Source organism: Acanthopagrus latus, chromosome 5 (assembly GCF_904848185.1).
Source record: "Acanthopagrus latus isolate v.2019 chromosome 5, fAcaLat1.1, whole genome shotgun sequence".
Taxonomy (NCBI): Eukaryota; Metazoa; Chordata; class Actinopteri; order Spariformes; family Sparidae; genus Acanthopagrus; species Acanthopagrus latus.
This window is the reverse complement of record NC_051043.1, coordinates 8,748,532-8,772,661: the sequence shown is the minus strand read 5'-3', so window position 1 is coordinate 8,772,661 and position 24,130 is coordinate 8,748,532. Positions and strand designations below refer to the sequence as shown.

Genomic DNA, 24,130 nt, shown 5'->3' with positions numbered 1-24,130 from the left:
CAATCGAACACAACGCACCTCATCCTCGTAGCCTATGGCCCCGCAGAACAAATGAAACTGAAAATCACCCTGGTCTCTCAAGAAAAAAAAAACAAAAAAACGCAGCAACAACAGAGTGGTTCCGATGCCTCAGTGCACTCGTTAATAAAGCACATTTCTCCTTAAGCCACAGCAATTCTGACAGGTCCTGAAATTATACAACCAACACCGGTGGCGCTCAGAGAAAAATTACCGTGTACAATGTACCGTACAATGTGTGCTTGTGCACATTCACGTGGCCTATATTTATTTAGAGAACATGTGGCGAAGCTACAGCGTGTACAGCTTCATGCTTGTGCACCAAACACCAAAGCCTTCCAGCACTGATGCTGAGGCGACAAAACAAGTGTCTCTACACATGCCAGTGTACAGTCTAGATGTGAGGTTGTTGTTTTCCTGCACACACTCACGCTGGTGCACACATGTATGTATATGCGATAAACAAACACATCCTTGCCCGAATCTCCTGTGCTGGCATGTCAACACCACCGAACCCTGGAGTGTGCACCATCTGTCTGCTCATTACTCACCACACATCACGGAGCATGAGCACACACACACACACACACACACACACACACATAAAAACACAAGGATGCACGGCACAACATCAGTACATTGCATACATGCACAGACAACGCTTCAGCCATAAATCCTAAGTGACATGAGTGACAGTGCAGCTGACAGAAGCTCTCCAAAGCCTCTGCAAGCATCTCCTCTCCCATCATTCTTTTACTGCTGCGGCACGGGCTTTATCAGTGCAGGAAGTGGCATGGTGGACTCATCGAGCAGGCAGACAGATGGGCAGGGGGAGAAGTGGATCGGATAGAGAGATAGGCAGGCAGACAAGCCCACACACACACTAAAAGGATGTCTTAAGTGTTTCCTCCACATCCATTCACACGTTTATATATTTTTAATCTAGATAACAAAGACAGAAAAACATAAAAAAGCATAAAAACTGGGCATAGAAGTTTACTTTTAGTCACTATTAAATATCTCAATGTAAACAATCACTTATAGCACACAAACTAAAACCAAGACCAACCTGAATGGACACCCTGCCAACACTGCTGCACAACAAGTACAGAGGAAACACTGGTCTTATTTATTTTTAAGCTTGTGACATTTACTCTAGACCTTAAATCAATAATCAATTAAGCAAATGTAGCAGCCACCAGGAGTGGGCTCCTCATACAATTACAGGGATCAACCAATCTCTAGCCACACAGGAAACACTTTGGTACAGGTGGCAGGTGCTCAACCCAACTCCTGCCCCTTTAATGATTAATGTTCCTGACGTACTTTCACCACTCATCAATTCCATTTCTCTTCTCTTCTCTTCTCTTCACTTCTCTTCACTTCTCTTTACCCTGTGAGAACTATATTCACTTTTTTTTCCTTCTTGTTTCAATTGTGCATCTGAGGTCTGTGTTTGCTGCTGGCTCGGATCTTAGAACCAGTGTGTGTGTGTGTGTGTGTGTGTGTGTGTGTGTGTGTGTGTGTGTGTGTGTGTGTGTGTGTGTGTGTGTGTGTGTGTGTGTGTGTGTGTGTGTGAGAGAGCCTTGAGTCTTCTGAATGTTCACCCACACACTCATTGTTCATTATGCATCCTTCTCTTGAATCTATGTACACAGTAGAAATATATGATGACTGTGAATGCCCTGCTCAAACGTGATGATTGAAAAAGGCATGTGTGCGAAAGATGAGCATAGTAGAGATTAAAATATGAGATGATTATACGATAGGGATGCCCGAGCCAACTCCAACTCCTCATGATAGAATACTTCAACTCGCAGCATCTGCCAGTTCTGAGGGATAAACCCCCACCAGCGCTCTGTGTTTCTTAAATTTAAGATCCCGTCCCTCATTCAGATAACATGAAGCCAAGGACTGCTGTGGCACCACAGAATGAGTCAGTATCCGGCCCTGAGTAAATGAATAGTGGAGACACTCAATATTAGAATGATATTGATGCAGAAACTGAAGTTAATGTAGGTTGATCACACAATGGCCGATACTCGATCAGCCTAATATGTCACTGTCGACCCAATATCCAGATTGGTCGCTGTTTATTCATTTATATATATTTTGTGCTGCTATAGGTGGAAATTGAGCATGGTCTGAACAGGGAGCCAGAGGCAGGAGGTGGCCCCCACATTTTACATCCCTGACCAACATTTTAATGTGTACTCCTACTGTTTATATTCCTGTTGAGCAAACTACCGCAGAAGTGGTTTTGACTTCCTTTTATTATGAAAATTCCCAAAGGTCGAATTGTTGTGAGCATATGTAATCACGACCCACAATAAAATCTTTTATTGTCCCATCCCTTGTGACGTGATCATTGATGATTTGAAAACATATATATGTTTCGTACTGAAATTCTCTTTCTGAGATTTAATATATCTCCTCTTCTTCATGACAACTGGCTTGTAACAGCTGCAATGAAGTAAGCCAAAAGTATCAGAGCAGACAGGCCTTAGTGTGAGAAAACTGCCAGTGGCATTAATTAGAGACAAGCCTCAGCATCACTAATAAAGAGCATGAGGATGTCCAAAAAAGAAATGGAAACAGAGGCAGCGTAACAAATGCAAAGCATGGTAGTAGAACAAGGATGGCAGACAAAGGTTGAAACAAAACAGGACGGAATTAAGTAGAAATAATTCAAAAAAGGGAAACACAGCAGAAGTGACAAAATGGAAATGGCATGGAGATAGACGACAGGATTTAAGTCAGAGGAAAGGGGAAGAGATGCTGCCTGTGATGTACAAAGTCAGGTTAGAGTCAGGTTAAAAGCTGAGAAGACCCAGTGGCTGCCAGCAGAGGAGGCACACACTGGGAGCCCGGCCAGGCACAGCATACCTCCCCCTGGGAGAATCACTGCTTCCCCTGGATCTATACATGGATTCTCATCTCCCTGCTCGGTTTCCTTTTGTCTCTGCCCATGTCTTTGTCTTTCCCTCTCTTCCATCCTCCATCCATCCGTGACTCTGCTTAGTTCATCACTTCGCTACTTCTACTACTGTCACCCTCCTAACTTTCTCGGATACGTGCCCAACCCTCTGTCTGCCCTTTGTCTCCCCTCATGTTTGAGTTGTCAGTATCCTCAGAGAGCCTCTGCTTCAGTCAGATTGCCAATGAGCGTTCCTTCTCTTATGTCCATAAGAGAAGGAACGCTGTGACCTTTATGCAATTGGTGGAACCAAACCTGTATTCGTCACTCTGAGTCAACTGAATAAACACACAATGTATTATGATACTGTTTTGTGTGAGCTGAACAGTAAGTGAACTGAAGTTGAAGCTCAAGTTAACTTTTTCTGTTTGGGTGGGTTGCAGGTGACTGTAATTTGAGCGGTGACACCAGGCAACAGAGGTCATGACCTCATTAAAACAAAGCTTATTCTGAGTTCCAAATCACATGGGCAGCTGTCTTGCAGTTGTAAATGTGTCTGTGGCTTGAATGACTCCTTGAACGTTACACTGCTAAGTTAAAAAAAAAAAAAAAAAATGACTTAACACAATTATGGAGTCTCATTATAACATGGCATAATTTCTGAAATGAATCTAAAAACCAAATGAGGTTGTCCGTGAACTAAATTTAATGCAAATTGCACATTTTTTTGCCTTATTGGATTCTTTGCCCCGGCTGGACTCTGAATCACACTTTGTTCCTTTTTAATTAATTTGTCAAGTTACCACAAATGCATCGTGGCTGAGCTTTGCACATGAACTCAGCTCATCCACCGATGTTGTACACCTCTGATTATTCTAACAAATGTAACACTGCAATGTTCAACTGGGGCAGCAACTTTGATGTATGCATAAAATGCCTTTAATGTATGATTCATCCGAGGCCAACAGAGACAGACCCATCTGCATCAATCCACCCAACCAAAGAAAAGGAATTTAATAAAAATAAATAAATATAACCACACACTGAGACGGCTGTAACAGCTGGCTATTAAGAGTATGGGAAAACTAGCTAGCCAAGCGAGCGGAGGAGTTGACATAGTTAGCTAAAGGTACCGGAAAAATGGTTGGAACGTGCAGCTTTGCAACTTCCGAGATAGTATTTATTTTTATATGATTAGTGGTTAAACAACTTCCAGTGTGAAAAGAATTCAAATAGACACATACATTAAATGGTGGTGTTGATGGAGAGGTACTTGGGCGAATGGACTGGACTGTGGGTGTACATCTTATACAGCTGGGCAATACAACCTTAAAATAATATCACAATGTTTTCTCTATGTAGTATTTTTATTTTTTCTGAATTTTCAGATCTACCTAAGAGCAATTCATAAATGCATGGACTGGTTGATAAAATCAAACATCACAATATTTTTGATCGAATACTTCGATATCGTTATTGCAACTAAATTGTCACAAAATATTAACACAATGACATTTTTCATAAAAAAAACAGAACGGTCTGATAACGTCAGTAAATTGCATCACCTTACTGTACTGCAGCCTTTAAAACATTTACTTTTAACTTAACCCACTGACATTTATGGGATTGCAGTTCACGGATTACCAAAGCTCAGACAGATGAACGCATGATCATTACCTGCTGACTTATCAATGCAAACAATGAGACAGCCTGGCAGCAGAAAGAATCCAGACTCACTGATGAAAAAGGTAAAACTTCCACACTGTATGTCGTCTTTTGAGATGGGCCGTCAACTCTGAGTCTGATGGAGAACTGCCGCCTTCAGTCGGCAAGCTGACAGTTCTTCTGCCTGTACCTCTTGGTGAGAGGTGAGCCTCTCAAATCACACTGTAATGTAGTCAAATGATTTCTTAGAAATATAGTTAAAATATTTATAACCGCCGACTATAACATATGCTACAGTATAACTAAACTATTCAGGGCACTCCTGTGTTTCTATTCCAGGTAATCAAATTGACAAAAATAATTTGTGAAACAATGACAGCAATGTGCTCGCCCACTTTACTGTGGGTGCAGTGTATTACTGTCTGCTGGCCTCCTGTCACTGGAGAGGACGATAACTGACACATATTTGAGGATTTCTTCCTGTGTAAATGTGCAAACACTTTGACTGTGAGCTATGGACCTCCACCAAAGCTGCTCTGGAAATAGCTCTGCGTGGTACCACAGTATCTATATTTGCAACAGACCCCAAAAATACCTAAATCCGCAGGTTATCCACGAGCGGCAGAAATAAACACTCGCAACCAGATATAGACACGGAAATGCAGCATTTGTCGTCATAGCCACTCCAAAAGTTTTCAGGTGGGAGAGGCTTTTCCTCGAACAACCCAGGAATCTTCCCCCCACACAATGCGTCATCACAGCAGCCTACACTCCAGACCTGGAGGGAGGCGCACACTTGAGACCTCAGCCATTGTAGTAGCAAACCTTGCAGGTTCACCCAGTGATTCATCCTCTTTCATCAGAACAACACCCACATGCAGTCATACCTCAACACTTGGTTCTATTAAAACCCCCTGGTCCCTTTAAAATCACCCTTGTGAATTCTTCAATAATGATTAAAAAAAACAAACTCTGGTTCTGCGAGAGACTTTTTGATGAAAACTGTCCTTGCCCCAGGCTCCTGAAGTTTAATAATAGGGACACTTCTGACTCATCTACACAGTTTACATTAGCTCTGCACTGACTTTACAAGGTAGAACTGTCCCTCTTGTACGATTAGTTAGTAAGGTCTTGGCCAAATTAGTCCGAAGAGGATTTTAATGAGGTATTGGTGCAGCCAAGCCGGCTTTTACTATGAATCCAGAGGATCACTTCATGTTATTATACAGAACACGACACAATTAAAATAAAAAAGAAGGATATTGTCACAGAATATTTCATTAAAAAAATAGATAAAACTGATCTCTCCTGATGGGAAAACAGAAAAAAAAAATAAATGAGTTTGAGCAGCAGGAGAGATTTCATGATTAAAGCTGGTAAAAAGACAGATAGATGGAGGTGAACAGATGGCTGACAGTAACATTCCCTGACTGACACTTCTGACCACACTGTCAAGCAATAATAATAAAAAGAAAAATACAAAAAAATTAGAAACGCTCACTCACTCTCACTCACTCTTGACAGATGGTTAACGGTCATAGATTTCAGTCACAAAAATGTCTTATTAAGGTGATGGGCACCGTTCTGATCAGTCCACGTGGTCGCATCGTCATCCTTACGCGAATATTCGCATCTGTTTTCAGCATTTCTTGCGAGAGAGATCAACACGTCTCAAAATAAGGGTCAGATTATATGCATGAGCACGCACAGACACAGGACAGATTGTGCTGTTTTACTTTAGTCGTGAGTCCACATTTACATAGTATCATCCACCGCGTACACAAACAAATAGCTCCATTTGTGCTGCGTGACGCCCATCCATATTAATGTGTCTATTTCTGAGATGTACGGGTGCATGACTCACACACAAGGACATGAAAAGAACAAAAAGGCTGGGTGGGGTGCGCGTGCTGTGTCTGTGGTGAGCGGCGCTGTCAAGTCATCGAGGTAATGACCAGTAATGAGAAACATGTCACAATCCAGAAAAGTCTCTCAGGTGTGCAATCGGCAGCCACTTCCTGTTTAAACGTGTTGAAACAAAGAACGCGTGAAACAAACCCTGATCCAACCGAGAGGAACACAGATCAGATTCTTTCCCACTGGTGTGTATTTTATATTAGGGTTGGAGTTGGTTGCATGTGGGATCAGTTTACAGTGCAGACGTTATATGAAAAAGAAACTACATTCTAGTTTTGCGTAAATAGTGGAAGTGACGTTAATGTCTTTGTTATAAATCCAGCAATCTGACACGACACTCACCCCTGATTCCCTGAAGCTCATGGGTGGTGATGCTTCCATTCCCAGCGTCTCTCACAGCAAAATAATGCGGTCAGAGGACTGAGAGAAACAAGAGAGTTAATGGGATATGTGTGTCATGGAGGACTATATTAGCTGGTGTGTCAGCAGCAGATGTGCTCGCAAATGGGAACAGGAATTCTTGCCTAAGCTCACAGCTTCAGAGGTCACAGGAGAGGGCGCACCACTCTTGTGTCAGACCAACGAATGAAAACCTTTGTGGACGAACGTGCCTCCCAAGATGAAAACGAACACGACCCTCCTCACGCCTCTTAGTATAGACCTTTACAAGTCGGGAATGCTCCTCAACATCTCCGCTATTCGTCCTCGAGATGGAGAAGCAAGCAAATTATTAAGAGATGCTGATAAGACAAAGAATGACAAAAAATATATCAATAAAAGAGGCGAGCAAGCAAGAGGAGGTCGAGATAAAGAATTGGAACAAGGTGAAATGAAAAGAAATGCTGTGACATGACGAGCCTTTTTATAGCGCTCCGTCGTTATCGTCACTTAGAAATAGCAGCCACCTGTTGGAGGTGGAGACTCCAGCGCAGCACAGAGTGGCTGGCAGGCCTCCAGTGGGAATTGGAAAAATAAGCTGGATTTACACACCCTATCACCATTTGTCATGTGTTGTTTGTATAAATTCCTCATTGTGTTACGATTAAAAATAGCTAGCCTTAAGCAAAAATACAAACTTGCTGTTATCCATGGGGCGACTATTTTTGTTTACGTGTGTGAGAGTGTTAAGTATGAGAACGATGGAATCAAAAGGGCATAAACTGAAATTGTGTGCATTGATGTGGGGATAAAAATGGAAAGATACACCATATGACAAAACATGAAACAACATAAACAACACAATAATGGTGTGCCTAATATACCTTTATGTGGCATGATATTACCTTACATTAACATTACACTAAGTTACATAAGGAACATCCATATTATATATTTTTTTTATTATCATTTGTTTGTTTAAGATTTAAGCATAATTTGAATGCCCTGGCATGTTGCATGGCAACACAGTTCTGGTGAAAATGAATTTCAAATGTATACACAAGTTTTGTGCAGCTACATAAAGAAAAGAAGAAGTGAGAAGAGACTTCAGTTACTGAGGTAAGCGTATTTAGGGGGACATTTTTATGAAAAACAAGTGTATAATGTTATCACTCAAGAGTGTAGTGAGGAAAATGATACAGTGGCAGTCAATATTGCATGTGCAGAGCAAACTAGTCATCTTAAGAAAGCAATCTACACTAAAGACTAAACCAACAGTAACTGTCTGTACAGAAAAGTATAAACATGACTCAAAATAAGTTAGGGATATTGAGATATTCCAGTGTTTCACTTGATTGTTTTGTTTTATGTTTTGTGATTATTTTTGGTCCCCACAAACAATGCAGCAGGTTTCATTTGACTTTCATTGCATATCCGTGCACATGCAGATACACACCCATATCCCAAAGTCACTAAGTCATTTTCATTAGTGTATAAAATGTGCTTTAAATATCCTAGAATACACATTACAGAGATTGTGTTAAGCTTTTTTGGTTAAAGTGAATGTGGCTGTTAAATTTTTTTCCTCAGGAGCATTTTTTAAAATAGTATTGCATTGTTAATACTAAAATTAAACTTGTGAAATGCATGTACAGCTGCAGTTTATGCTGAACTGGTCCATGAAGAAAGAGCTACTACCTACCGACTGTATGAGCTGCTGTTTGCCTCAGCTCCAGCCTTTGCTTAATGTACACAGCTGGAGGGTGTTATCTCATTTACTGTGGCCACTAACCAACACAATGTTTTTTATAATCACATTGCTAATCAACTCACTACTATCACTACTCACTACTTACTATTAACACTGAACTTAAACTGATAATATGTCCCCTTTAAATACATAGTTCCTGGGCCTAAGAAATTCTGTTGCTAGGCAACACTTAAACAGGCAGGGATTCACTGAAGTTTGGAAATCAGGAGAGAAATATGAATGTCAGTAATTGCTCTTACACTGTAACTCAATATTATAATAATTTGTCAGCTTTTATTTAAATATCCTGTATAATCTCTTGTTTATTTTTCACCTTGGTTACACAAATAACCCTCACTTAATGTATTTGTTTACAAGCCAAGCCTGTTGTCTTAGCAACAGGATTGTGTATTATCATCTGTATTATCAGTGTCAGTCCAGTTACAGTTTTATCAAAAGCTTTCCACACCAGATTAAATTTCAGAATGACCATGTATCCTGTTTTTCCACAGCAAACTTGTGAGGAGCATGATGGCAAATCCTTGTGGAAGGGAACGTCTTGGTTTCTCTATTTTCAGGTACAACTTTCTTTTTTGGGGGGGCAAAAGTTAAACATATTATTGTGTTGTACTAAAGAGGCATCGATCATCAGGCCATGGAACGGTTTTCAGCATGACTTCTGGGAAAGTAAAAACATTTGAGCCAAGGATTACGAATTGTGCCGGCACTTTGAGGATAAGGATACTTTTTCTGCACACATGCCAACAGGGTATACACTGAATAAAATCCTATAAGAGGGAGCTAAAATTCACTTAAACACCTCAGCTAGAGGCCATTAAAACAGCTTAAAAAGAGTTTTGTTTATTAGTTATATAAATCTTGGTGTGTTATTCAGAATTGATTTGGAACTTTTCAGTATATCAATTTTGATGAAAAAAGGGGGAAAAAAATCAGAATTTTGAATCAACCAGGAAAAATGTTTATCTACTTCTGGATTTATCTAACACAAAGCGTAAATGCAATACTAGGAATCGCTTCTGAAACATTTATGAACTAAGAACTAATCTGTATTCGTTCAATCTGTTTTCTTTTTACTGTCCTTGTCTTAATCACTGCTCAGGAGTAGACAACAGGCAGCAAGGGACAGGAGGTTCTGCATCACATGGATCAACAGGATGGTGAATAAGGAGGTGGAGAGGCGAATCGCAGAGCTGCGTTCAGAATTCTTTCTCATGAGTCTTGACCTGTTCGAGATGGTGGATGAGAATCACGCACAGTGGCTTGAGGCGATGGTCCAAATATTAAGGGAGTGTTCCCTACATCACATCACAGTGGACAGAGACTTTAAGACATCAAGTTGGATAAGGCAAATGGAGGAAGGAAACAGCGACGAGGAAGATGCAGAACCACTGGACCAGGGGACAAAACATGCGCTTTTGAAAAAAATGATGTTGAGGACTTTCTCAGATGTCTTCACTGATGGTAACACCAGTGAAAGTGAAACCAGTAGCAGTGGAACCAGCGACGTCTCCCCTGGCGGTGACAGTAAAACCAGAAGCAGTGAAAGCAGTGGCAACTCCCCTAACAGTGACACCATTGACAGTAAAACCAGTGGCAGTGAATCCAGTGACAGCTCCCCTAACAGTGACACCATTGACAGTAAAACCAGTGGCAGTGAATCCAGTGACAGCTCCCCTAACAGTGACACCATTGACAGTAAAATCAGTGGCAGTGAATCCAGTGACAGCTCCCCTAACAGTGACACCATTGACAGTAAAATCAGTGGCAGTGAATCCAGTGACAGCTCCCCTAACAGTGACACCATTGACAGTAAAACCAGTGGCAGTGAATCCAGTGACAGCTCCCCTAACAGTGACACCAGTGAGAGTAAAACCAGTGGCAGTGAAACCAGGGATGTCTCCCCTGGCTGTGACACCAGCTCACAACCAGCAGAATCGGATCAACAGGAAAACCAAACTGGCACCAGCCAGTTGATGAAGAAAAACAAGAGAATCTCAAAGAATCCCTTTCTCCAAAATCCCAGCTCCATGACCAGCGAGGGTGAGGAGGAGAGAGTCCTGATGAATGGCACGAACAAGGAGGAGCCTTTGTTGACGGAGAGAGAATGGAAGGAGTGGATGGATGAACAGGAGATGAGAGGAAATGTAAAGACATTTGACCAACAGAATGCTGAGGAACAGAGAGGGGCAGCACCTCCAACACCGGAGAAAGCAACGAGGAAGAAAAACGTAAAAGGAGTGGGCACCGTAAAGAAAATCAAGACGTATCTCGGCGACCTTTTCAGTCCTCAAACGTATCATAAATGGGAGAGACTTGAAGATGAGGACTGAAAGACTCATCTCAACCAGGAAGTTCCTCATACACTTTGTTGTCATCCACCGATCTGAGAATGTGAATTGCTATGTTGAGTGAATAAAACACTTTGTGTATAACAAGTATGATCTCCACTTCTAAAAGACTGTGCAGTGTGTTCAAAACATTGTGTTGTGATTATTTTGGCATGTTGCTGTTGCGATGTGATTCTCAATCAGTGGGAATGATCATTTTTGCATCACAGTTGAACTTTTACCGAAGGAACTTTTAAAATCATGACGATGTGACATTTGTTGGTGTCTGCACCACACAAACACGCGGCAGCCCGGCAGCATTTCACTGTGACGTTGCACCAACTTCAAATAAATAGCAGCTTCTCGCCATTTGGATAGTGCAACCTAGCCCTATTGCCTTTTTAATTTTTTTTCCCATTAAGCGTGCAGCCCTGAAAAATAAATCTTCACTTATGAGATATTAGTAAAAAGTTCAAAAGGGAGGGAGAAAACGTGTGGCAGAGATACAGATCAAATGTTTCAAGACGCCTACATTAACAGGGAAAAATGATCTTGACACTCATCCATCTGAAAGCATCCCAGCTTCATCAGAACCAGAGAGAAAGTCTGTCGTAAGAATTGTAGATTTCTATTTCACTCCGCTGAAGAATATTTAATGACACATTCCTTCCTAGAGGAAACAGCTGAACTGGTTTAACCTGAGGTGACTTTGATCGATTGATAAAAAAATAACTGCTCACATTAACGGCATCTTGAGACGAATAATTTTCCAGTGGGTGCTCAGAGGAAAACAAACGCAACAATCAGCAAGTTAGTTACACAGGCTTCTTACAGCAGAGCGGAAGTATCAGTTAAACTGCGTGCGCCTGGCTGCTGTAGTACTCAGCATGAGGTCCAAGATATAGGATTAGGCCGGGCACCACATTGATTTTTATTAATCCTTGTAGGAATGATACCCAAATCTTACTGTGTAACTAACAATTGCAGATACAAATACAATTTTGCCTGTATGTTTGCGCGACACATAAGCACACAAATGTGAGTTGGGGATGTAAATTCATAGCAAAATAAAACCTGCAAAAGCCTCCTTCAGTCATGCACTTCTTTCTCGCCACGGTCCTGTCTGTCAGTGTAACCACAGAAGAAGACAGAAGGAACTACAGAGAGGAGGTTTAGATAATATTAGAAGCTAGATTAAATTATCTGACTCCACAGCAAATCAGACTTCAAAAGGAGCAAAATAACACTAAAACATAAATGGCTCACAAAAAACACAAAAAACTTTTTATTTATCTATTTCTCCCATGCTCTCATGCTTGCACACACACATCTGCAGAAAGTGTACCTTTAATAACTCCTGACCTTACAGCATGTTTGACCAGAGGCTAGTTTGATAAACAGAATATGAGATGAGGTTACAACCAGTAGCCAAGTGTAGTCGTATTCCCTTCACTTCATATTCATTTGAATTACTCAAAAAAGAGAGACAATGATTTCTATTCAGAAGTGATGCCCAACGGCAATGACATTTCTAAAATCATTGTACAAGTGCCTCTTAATCTCAGAGAGAGACAACAGACTGTGCAGAACGTGGCCTTGGTTTGATTTTAATGGAAGGCTGAGCATCTCATCCATCCAGCCAAAAGCCTCTCGAATCATTTCCTGCCAGTTTCCTCTCCAGAGATCCACAACAGCTTTTCACCAGTAGGTGGCACTAAGTCCCTTCCAAGCTCCAGCCAAATTCAGCAGCAAGATTAGCAGTGTCAGTACAGGGCGGTTAACACTGGTGCCCAATACACACTGACTTCACGCTGTCAGTTTCAGGCTGAGCTGACTGTCAGCTGATCCCCCAGTCTGCATGCTGAGACAGAGTGAAAGCACAGAAATACTGCAGCGATGTTGCTGTCAGTTGTTTTCTCTACTGTGGTTAACACTTTGCTGATGTGATGATAATGTGCCAAAATGATGTTTCTCTCACCCAGCCAGAGCCCTTAATAAACCCATGAACGGGCCAGTGGGTTCATTCAGAAAGATGGCAGCTTCACAAAGAAACAGCATGTATGAACTGAACAGCTTTCAGGGACCGAATGACTCCAAAGCCTTAGATCAATGACTGGTAGCTGTAATTTATCTGATCAGAACGTCTATGAAATGAATCATGCAGACAGGGAGAGCAAAATAAGCATTTGCCATGTTTATCCAGTGAAGATGCAGTCAGTGGCAGCAACTGGGTCAATTCCCAGCTTTTACATCATGGCCAATTCTAAAAGGTCAACTCTAACGTTGAACACTGTGTGGAAAAAGGCAGATATTGGCTGGAGCGTTAATGTGGCGCCTTATGACGTACTTCACTAGCCAAGCACACAAAAGACACTGCTCTTTAAGTAAACACTCGCCTCACTAAAGCACAAGTGAAAAAAAAAAGTAAAATAAAGATAAATCTACAATCCAGATCTAATTTCCTTTTTTTTTTTTTTTTTAAGTCAATGCTTTGTGGCTAGATGTTTGCTGACCTGCTGTTCCTGAATTATTTCTTGTATCTGCGTATCATTTGCTTTCCCTTAAAGTGTGAAGCATATGTCTCTTAAAGGGTAAAAGACAGATTCAAGTGATGTTGGCTGGCTGTATATATCTTTTGAGTCTAAAGCCATCACTACCCAAACACTAGCTTTCTCATGAGCCACTCACAAAAAAAAGTCACGACAAGACTGTCGAAAAATGCTCAGAGCATATCTGTGTAATAGCGACCGCTCACATCACATGTCAACAGCAGCTACGTCGCCACAGCTATTTTCATAACACCCGAGATCGGCATGCCTTTACTGAACAAAACAGGCCTTCGTGTGAAAAAATGCTCTGTATCCAGCTCTGCTCAGCCACGATGAGGTGCATCCTTCCACACCGATGTATCGGGACAGCAGCAGCCATGTCTGCAAGCTGTCTGCCTGCTCCGCGCTGGGACGGCAGGCCAGCAGGCAAAGAATCTAACAGCTGAGTACGCCTGAGTCTCTTTTATCACCTTTCTGGGGATATTTAGATTTGCCACATTATCTCATGCGATGTATTTGTCCTGTATCTGTCATATCAATAATAACATTTAGAAAAATGGTTTTAATAGGATTAAAGTCCTCAAGCTGTCACAGTCGGTCCTGGAGACATTGGTCTGTCCGGCCATGTTTTCCTACGGACTTACCTGAAGTCACTCTCCTTTACTTTGCTTCATTTGGCATCATACTATTTTGTTAAATTAATAATCATTCACATTTGTTTCACCCTGACCTTTTTACTCCATACTAACTATTGCATGTCATGGTGGTGATATAGGAACCTCCCTTTCATCCGCAGTTTAGTTCATTACAAATTGCTCCCAGCCTCACTTAAGTGCTTAAAATGTACATAGTGTGAATTAATTCAACATAACCTCTTTCTGCTAAAGCATAATCTAAAATATTAGTAGAACAGGTCCCCCAAGCTTCAGTCTCGCCTCTAACTGTTAAGTTACAAGACATTTATGTGTGCCTGGAACAAAATGAACCTCACTTCCCTGCTAATGTAGTGGCGAGTGGGGTATCTCACGGTCTATCGACTCGAGAACACCCAGAGACGGAAGAATGCGTAACGGGGTGAAGTAAACTGAATGGTACGAGTGGACACACAAACCTTACCTCAGACTACCTTCATGATTAAATATCTGACTCACAGATGGCCAGTTCGCATAATCAGAGAAAAGCTAAACTGAAACAGAGAGAAAGAGAATAATAATCCAACAAATGTTGTCCTTTGCCCTCAAACAAAAACATTTCAACCAAACTATTAAGATACCAATGGTGCCTGACAATTCATGTTGAAAGGAGGCTAAAATGGAAATCAGCACAGCCACATTTCAAGGTTCCCGTTTGTACTGGAACATTTGTAGTTGCCGTTTTTTTCACACCAAGTGAAGCTGCAATGAAAATTGGCAGACGAGTTCGACTCTAAATCAGTCTTACAGCTGCTCAGGTCCACTCTCTATTGTGACTAACAAATTCACTGATTACTGTGCTTTATTGAAAACAAGTCCAACAGAGAATAGGTGCCGGTTTAGAATAAACGGCTCCCCTTTTTGCAAACGTTTCCCCAAGTCACAGTCACAACTCTCCTCCAGCCTCTATCTCTGGATCAATACAGCGGGTTTTCAGCTGATTACAATGGCTTCTCAAAGACTCAGAGATGTTCCATCAAGGTTCAAAAGGCGCAGCTCTACTTAACCCTTGTCAAAATGTGAGACTGTGATCTGCTAACAGGAGCATAAGAAGTCCGCGCCCTGGAATATTAGATCCCTTTTGTCTGAATAAGTTATCGGACTCAGTAAAAGCTGTACGTGTGCGCCCCACTGTCCTTATCCTGTGATATTATAATGTGGCATCATTAAGCATTTCAAATGTTTCCAACTTCAATGAATGCAACTAAATTAATATTATCTCACTTTTTTGCCAAAAATCTAACTTAAAGTAAGTCAGGAAGTGGCTTCACAGAACTGACAGAATGATTTGTTCGAAGGTGACATGAGGCATCGTACCGCTCCTTTCATTCATGCCAGTATGCCGTAATTAAAGCAATATCTAGGCTCCACAGCTGCAGGCCACAGTTAGGATATTTTGTTTTATAATGGTCTGTGGAGTTGGGGAGACGTCTGCCCACTAGACTGATGTGAAACCCAAATGAGCTATTAGTATGACAATGAGGGAATCCACTCGCTGAAAAAATCCTGAGTGGGTTATTTGTGTCAAACTCATGTCAGAGGTACAGAACACATCGGTCCCACAAAACCTCCAATCATTAACTGGAATAATGAGACGCACACGTGCCCACCTCTTAGTATGCAGTGCATCCAATCTGCAGCCATGCTCCCATATTGATCTTGATGGGCAGCGGGAACACTTAGGACTCAGAGACAATTGGGACAGCGCATCTATGCTACAGGGACACTCATTTGCAAATATTCAATATCCACTCACCACTGAGGAAGTGGGGTCTGCATTGAGTTGCAAATCATCCATGTTTGATTAGCATGAGGGGCAGGAAAAACATCCCACAGCCTTTGGTCACCATGTGTTGTGTCCGGAAACGAAAAAGGCCACTGCCATGTTATACTAATCAGTCTGTCTCTGTCCACTCGTTCCATGCTTTCATCTCATGCGGCCAACCCACTTAAAAAGCTCAGGGTTAAAGAACACAATAGAACACAATAAGTGGCAGAGACACTGAGGCTTTGTTTGGGCTTTCAAACAAGAAAATTACACTGTCAGTCATCTGATCCTCTCTGGATAACTAACAAATATCACGTAGCCGGCTATTGTTGGATGCCACCTGTAATTTGACCACCCTCCCTACACACACACACACACACACACACATACAGTACGCCCTTCCTACACTGAGACACTGCTTCGGTCTGACTCGACTCTGTGATGATTAATCTATGTGGGAGGGCAGCATTAAGAGTTAGAAAGCTAATTCCATGACTCCATCTATTGATTTAAACACTGACCCCTCTCTACCTGCTCTGCACTGACTAATGTCTGCCACTGCTTCTGGCCTTTGGATGACTGCAGTTGTTTATTTGTTTGTTTACAGTATCCCCAAAAGATCGCACATCTGACATACAGCACGTTACATAGCTACATGAAATGACAAAAATCTGCAGCGCCTGTTTGTTGATAATATTCCCATAAACTGTGTAGGCATATGAAGCATGTTCAATGTTCAACCTTTAGTCTGCGTGCCTTATTTCTTATAAGCAGTTGTTTCATTTTTATCAGGCAAATATTTTTCCAGTTTGTTAAAGCTCCGTCAGCGACCTTTTTCCTCCAACAAGTTGGCCTTGGGCAGGCTACACACCACAATATGACAGGTGCATGATGCTGCATTACAGGGGGGAGATGAGGAGGGGAGAGCTGAACGTCTGTCACTGCAGAGAGTAATAGCCTATGCAAGTCTCATCAATCTTTCTCTTTTTTCCTGTCTTTGTGCTGCCATTCATGAAGATACGCCGGGACATCGGAGTCATTCAGCAGTCCACGCTGTCATGCTTAACACTCTGGCTCACAATAGTGGGTCCATGGCTGTGCAGGCCTGTGTATACCTTAGTCGAAATGTCATGTGCTTCACAGTGTTTGTATGAGACTGTGTAATGGGGCTAGCTGAGACCGGAGAAAACAGCGCCGGAGGGTAACACAATGTCACTCTGCAGCATTCCCATCTCCCAGCACACAGACTGTTCTTCTGACAGGTCAGAATTTTGGATTTGTCCTTTGAAAGCTCTTGCAAGGGAGTGGTGTCGTATCAGAGTCCCTACGACTGGGATCACGGGATGGAGACGTGAGATAGATCGGGGACAGAGAGACAATGCAGGTAAGGTTATCTCTCAAGGACATGCTGAGCACTGAGGAGGGATGGAGCAGGAACAGGAAAAGGGGACAACATTTTTTTTGGCATCACCTGAGGGCAACGACTGACAAAACACAAGGTTGATTCAGACAAGCAGAGAGAGCTTGATCTGCGTAGTGTAAGAAGTTGCTCCTGATCAAGTGACAGTTTATCTGGATGTGGAATTCAGTGCTGAAAGTCTTAGCTGACAGTTGGGAGAAATTAACCAGAGTGCCAATAAAAAGTGGAGCCATTCTAGCCACAACTGTACCACTGTATCTTATATAATCATAAACATAATGTATTTTGCTTATTAAAGGTTGTTTAGCTAATATTCCCAATGCTTGTATATTATCAGGATATAATAAGCTAATACTGAAGTCGTACACCAGTTTCAGAACTGAACAGGTGTTACAGGTGTTTTCTTCGTTTTGCCCCCTCATCCACTTTTCTCTTTCCTACGTTTCCACCTCTTGCAGTCACACAGTCAGTTCTTGATTATGATCCATTAACTCATTTACAGCAGAGCAGTTCCATGACTTAAACAACGTGTTAAGGCAACGCATTTGCATCAATGAATTATTCAAGTTCTTCAGCTGATTTAAATAGATAACCAATGCAATATGCCATTAATATGTCTAGAGGCAAAAATAAAGTTGATGAAATGACTCAAAAGTCAAAACTGGATAAAGGCAATATTATTTACTCTTTAGTCTGGGGGAATTATAAGCAGGAAGCAAGGATAATCCACGCTCTAAGGTCACTAGGTCACTCTCTCATATTCATACATGGTGGCATGACGTTTTGCAGTGCAACCAGGTTTCACGTCTTCAAAAGCTGACAGCCCTCCTGAACACGGACAGAGTGGAAGCAAAGAGGTTGGGCATAAACCTCCCGACATTTACAAACCCTGCAAACAAGCTGAACCATCACACCGCCTCCTGAAACCAAGAAAAAATCTCATCTAAATCTGCTGTTCACAAATGCACTTGTCTGCGCGTGAAACCATTTGAAGACTTCCACGGCAGACAAACAGGCACACTCAGATGTGTGGGAGGCAGACACCAGTCACAAAAAGACATTTAATCACAAAGTGAGAGCTATAACTCATCAGATGGTGTCAGTTACACTTTCGGCAAGGCGAAAATGTTTTTTTTTCTCCTGCTTCATGACGGCCAGACAGCTTCGAGGTCAGCATCAATCATGTGCTTGTCAGTGCGTGTTACAACCGATCGTCCCCTGGGCTGTAATGAATCCTAATTTGGGCGGCCATCAGGACACATCCAGAACGACGCCATGGGCTGTTTCCAAGTGGCCATGATGCTGCTCTCACAACACAACTCAGATAACAGCCGAGAGTAAGGCCGTTATTCCTACAGGACATCCATAAGTGGCTCATCTCACGCTCACTGCGAAAAGGATTGCAACGACTGAACTTCTCACAATGTTACCATACCTCAGATCCAACATGAACTGACTCCAACGCGTTTTAGTTTTCAATATTAGTCAGAAAACATCCACTGAAACCCGATGGAGCTATAGCAACTGGACAAATCCTTGTAAAAAATGATTTTGGGGGCACTTGTCCGGGTCATGTTCAGCCAAAAAACATTGTATTGTATTGTATTGTCTCCTAACCGCAGGACAATTCCATCGATTAAAATAATGCATTTTACATTGGATATATTTAGCGTTAGATCGTGAACGTCTCTGTGACACAAAAACCTACTTCCCTGGTTCATATGTGTTAAATATTTATGCTCCATATGAGCTGAGCAGACGGAAGAGAGAAGACATGTCTGAGAACTGGATTTAGTGTGTCCTCAGAGTAATAGCACAAAATAAACTGAGATTTTCTTTTCTCTCTTTGCTTGTTTTGTTGAGATGAAATATTTATTTTTCCTTCAAACAGAAGTGAAAATATGCACTGCATTTTGTCCATCCCTTAATTGCATTAGCATGGGAAACAAAGACACAACTTAACTGAGTGGAGAATGAAGATGAGTGAAGAAAGGTGACCCGAGAGAACCTCGTTTATCCCACTTATGTCCATTTAATTAGGCTACTAGTCCAATTTGGGATGCTGCCCTCAGGCTGTCTCATTATATTTACAATTCAATACCATGGACAGCGACACTCCAAGAGGGATGATGATGAACAAGTACAGCACACGCAGTTTTGTACAGTAAAAAGGAACAAGAAGAACACTGGCGAGATATGACTCATCTCTTTGCACTGTATTTTAGTCTCTCTTCTATTTCATATAAATATATTCATACTTATTTTATTTATTTATCTATGAGGGGGGCTCTTGTTTCACAGATATTTAACTGTCCTGATTCCCTCTTTCTTTTGAGGCAATCCACTCAAAACTGACAAGCACATTTCTGGATGTTAGGTCTTTCTACTTGGTCTCTAGATGCAAAGTCTTCTAGTGCACAGCGACTGGCAAAGTGACTGATTCATAATGAAACTGAGTTGGGGCTGCGTGATATTGGGGAAAAGAAAAAAAAAACTGCCATTGCAATATTTTGGTTTTCTGCGGTATATGTTTTGACAAGGAAAAATATGAGAACTTACACAAGATAACTAATTAATAATTCTGTATTAATATATTTTGTAGGTGAGTTCATTTTATCAAGCAACCAAAGCAGGCCCTACCTGCTTTGTTAATGATGATTATGGTGCCAGTTCGCTGTGTATGCACTCACAAGCAACAAACTCCCACGTATACAGGAACCATTAAATCACACTAAATGACGTTACTGTACATCGGACAGACTTCACTTGTGGATTAGTCATGGAAAATAAGAACTGTGTGAGCAGCAAAAAAGATACAGCAGCATGTGTTTGAGTGCATTTGCTCCTGTGCACATTTCAATGTGGATGCAAAAAAAAAAACGATGCACGACGCAGCCCTAAAACTGATTTGCAGGCTGATAAAGTAGTAGTAGTTTAGTTAATGGCGCCACACTCATCTAAGTTTCAATAGCCCAGACACAGTGGGCTGAGTGACAAGATGGAAATGCAAGAACAGCTCCACTTGGCTTTCTGCTCTAAAATCCATGCCACGTAGAAATCAGTTTTGGAGCAGTCCAAATACATTTTCGGGAAATGCTATTGCCAGGGATTTAAATTGCTTCCCCAATCCGTTTACATGAAGTTCTCAAAACTGTAGATGAATGCAACAGTAATAACTCATTGGAATTAAGAACTGTACTTACAAATCTTTGCGATTGCTGGATGAGAGCAGGGTTAATTATCTAGAATAAGAATAATGCTGGCTGCAGTCAATATTCCTTTAAAGTAAATGTTGCAGGTCAGTCAGGTGATAATAAAGGGGCAACTCTGCCCAGAGCTGAAGGTTAGAGCTGTAACCACACCAGAGAAAAACAAAAACAATAAACAGTTTAACTCCACAGTCTTGTCTACCGCAGCAAATCTGAGCCATCAATATACGGTGCACTGTGGACATTTAGTTAAGTGGACACCAGACTAGGTTTTGTTGATCATTTCAAACTCAGTAGGAAAATAAATGATGTTACATTATTATTCTGGTAAATGTGACAGTCACTCATAAGCATAGTACTTGTGCAAAAGTCTTAAAGTATCTGATAATTGTACTTAAGCATCAAAAGTAAAAGTAAATTATACATTTTGTGTGTTTACATGCATGCATGTATACTATTAGGTGACCAAATATCAGATTGATCCAACAATCGAAATTTTTCAATTATCATTAGTGCATATTCAATGTTTAATTTAAAACTATTGAAATCAAATTTTATTTTGTTTTTTTAAACATACTGCTTTGGCTCTGATGGTGCGTTCTGCAACTAGTTACTAAAGTTAACAAATTAATTATAGTGGAGTGGAATTATTATGAAGTAGCCGGAAATACTGAAAATACTCAGGTAAATAGGTAAAAATACCTAAAGCTGAACTTAAGTTTGGTATGTGATTAAATGTAATTTTTCATATTCCATCCCTTTGCTTATGTTAAAACACGCATTTATGCAAAAGTCATTGAAACCTCTGTTGATCCAACAATTTTTATTTTACTCACACAGGCCCAAAATACCCACAGAACACATCATCATACAATTTCTGGGGAGTGATATTAGAGTAAAGGGGCTGCCTTGTTGTTCTGTGCATTGCTCTAGGGCACTTCGGCAGTTCCCAGGAGGTGAACTGGCGCACTCCGCACTGACTGGTCCACCAGCCACCCTCTAGTTTGCTAGCCAAGTCTGCAAGGACTGAGCTACTGCCATCACATGAGCGTAAAAATAGAGGAGGAGGCTAACAAGGGATAAATCCTTGAAAACGTGACATTTATAATGAGACAGAATGAGGAAGAACGTGATAAATACAACTCCTCTCCTGTGCAAAGGGGACAGAAACTTAATGTCAGGAATACGACTCTTAAAATATTCTGATTCAGCAGGTGCTTACTCAGATACTGTACATATATAATCGAACTGCCCTGCACTGTGAGCTGCAAAAGTTAAATGTGCTCATTTCTTTCCAACATTGAGTCAATTATGAAATTACTTCCAGGACTTGGCATTAATCCCTCCACTTACTTCCCAAATGTCAAAAAGTGTTTCACTTGTTACGTTCCATATATTTTTATTTCATTTCTGAAATGGTGGCTCTGAGCTTTGTGCTCTCATTTCAGTAATGAGAGGGTATGTACAGTCACCTAGGGCTGGATTTGTGGATGGCTGCTGAAGTGTGTCACTTTGATTTATAATCCTTGTTTAGGCAGCCATACTGTAAGTGCATCAACCATGTGCACAAGCAAATAGGTGGCATCAAGGTCCATGCACAAGAACCCACTGACAGTAGACAGCTTTAGCTTGATTACCAGTGTGGTGTGTGTGTGTGTGTGTGTGTGTGTGTGTGTGTGTGTGTGTGTGTGTGTGTGTGTGTGTGTGTGTGTGTGTGTGTGTGTGTGTGCTGTTGAGTCTTTACTTCATTGATTTCTTTGCCATATAATGCTTGATTTCCCCTCGGGTATTAATAAAGCACAATCTGATGTGATCTAATCTCATCCGCTCACGTCACCTTTCTCTTTCTCCTTTACTCCTCTACTCTTACTCCTCTCTTATCCCTCGCCATCATCTCTCATTTTATCTCATTTGACCTCATCTCATCCCCTCATCACCTCCCATTTTGTCTAACCCCGTCTGATCTGCCAGCGTCACCTTTATTTCATCACTCATCATCTCCGGCCATCTGTTTCATTTCTTCTTCCTCTGACCTCATTGCATCATAGTTGAATCACACTGTAGTGTTTATCTTTACATCCACATGTGTATACACTCAAGGTAACAGCAAATGAGTCACTGTACTATAAGCTAAGACAAAGCTGCTGCTGGAAGTGTTTACAGCTGCTCTCCTCTTTGTGGAAAATCCGACAAATGAACAACAGAAGCCTGGATAAACATGGCAGCAGCAGGAGGCAAATATTGGCTCGCGCTGAACACTACAACTTTATTTGGCGAAGTGAGATCTCTCTGTGTATTATGTAACTGACCTGGGAAAGTGCTGTGATGAAGCTGCGAGATCAATTTCAATGAAGTTATTAATACTCGCTTTCTTTTACCTCTTCTGCTGAGTGCGCTGCACTTCTTCCAGAGATGTAATGGATTAGAGATCTCTGGCTTCAACCGCAGTGCTGGAGAAGCGTGCTCATACGCTAAATCACATTTAAGACAGCGATCTGGATGGTGCTCAGAAGGCAGCTCTGGACCACTTCAAGAGTGGTGAGATGAAAAGCTTCGCAATGGCTCACACCACTGAAACAGAATGCACTTCTGGGCCTTTCCACATGCTGTATCTTCTATTTCATTTCCATCAACACTTCTGTCAAATATCGCAACTTCCTGCCTGAGATCACATGACCTGCTGCAGGACCAGATAATCAGACTACTATCAGGGGACAGGGCATGACCTTAAAGACCTTTCACTTCATGATCAGATTTAAGAACCATCCATCTGATTTGACTTGAGTCGTTAAATTTAAAGTTCCTTCACACACTTTGCTGGCTGTATGTCACTTTTTGTGAATGCAGCCTTCACCACTAGCCGACTCTAGCTGACATATCCCTTTGATACTGTTCCTCCTAGGGCACCCTGACTCAGCACGTCGAGCTGTGAGGGAACGTAATTGCCATCAGTCTCCTAAGGATGCTGGCGCTGGTGGTGTGCCTGATAACCATTCTGCCAACTGGCTGCTTTTAAGAAAAAAAGGGGGAGGCATGATGAACCTTCGGCCATCATGCATGGGCCCGTTGCAGACTCTGTCCGCAGGCAAGGACACTGTGACAGATGGACTGTGAAGGGGACAAAGCCCAGACTGGGAGAAAAAGGATGTGAGCAAAGGGAAAGGGAGGCTAATGATGGCATCAGAGAGGGAAGTCTGTAGAGTTTCTCATCAGGGAGGCTGTAATTGGAAATAACCTTTAAGAGCAAGGATATTATGACTGAAACCAAGCAGTGATGTAAGCTTGTCATTTGTGATTATCCCTATACTGGCACTGTCTGCAGTCATCTGGCCCATACAGCCCTATAGGATACCGGACACAGTAAAGAAAGCAGTGGACTGGCAAATCGATGAGCACGTCACATGATGCGAGCAGTGAGCATGTCGCCGCACCACCACCATCGTAAAACTTGTGTCCCTTATTTCATATTCCAGGACAATGGAGCCCAGCCGGCCTCTTT

General features: G+C 41.7%; 2 protein-coding genes across 8 annotated transcripts in view; one reads left to right on the top strand and one right to left on the bottom strand.

Moving 5' to 3' along the window:
- mctp1a (multiple C2 domains, transmembrane 1a) overlaps nucleotides 1-24,130 on the bottom strand; it is a 144,249-nt gene that overhangs the window by 119,109 nt on the left and 1,010 nt on the right. The window lies entirely within an intron of this gene.
- On the top strand, nucleotides 7,919-11,120 carry LOC119019023 (dentin sialophosphoprotein-like). Of its 2 annotated transcripts, none has more exons than XM_037097194.1 (3): nucleotides 7,919-8,014; nucleotides 9,158-9,223; nucleotides 9,766-11,120. In XM_037097194.1, exons 1-3 carry the CDS (start codon nucleotides 7,947-7,949, stop codon nucleotides 10,994-10,996), a joined length of 1,365 nt encoding a protein of 454 aa, XP_036953089.1. In that variant the 5' UTR covers nucleotides 7,919-7,946; the 3' UTR covers nucleotides 10,997-11,120. The 2 variants fall into 2 exon arrangements, with proteins under 2 accessions (XP_036953089.1, XP_036953090.1); XM_037097195.1 differs by lacking the exon at nucleotides 7,919-8,014 and adding an exon at nucleotides 8,826-8,887.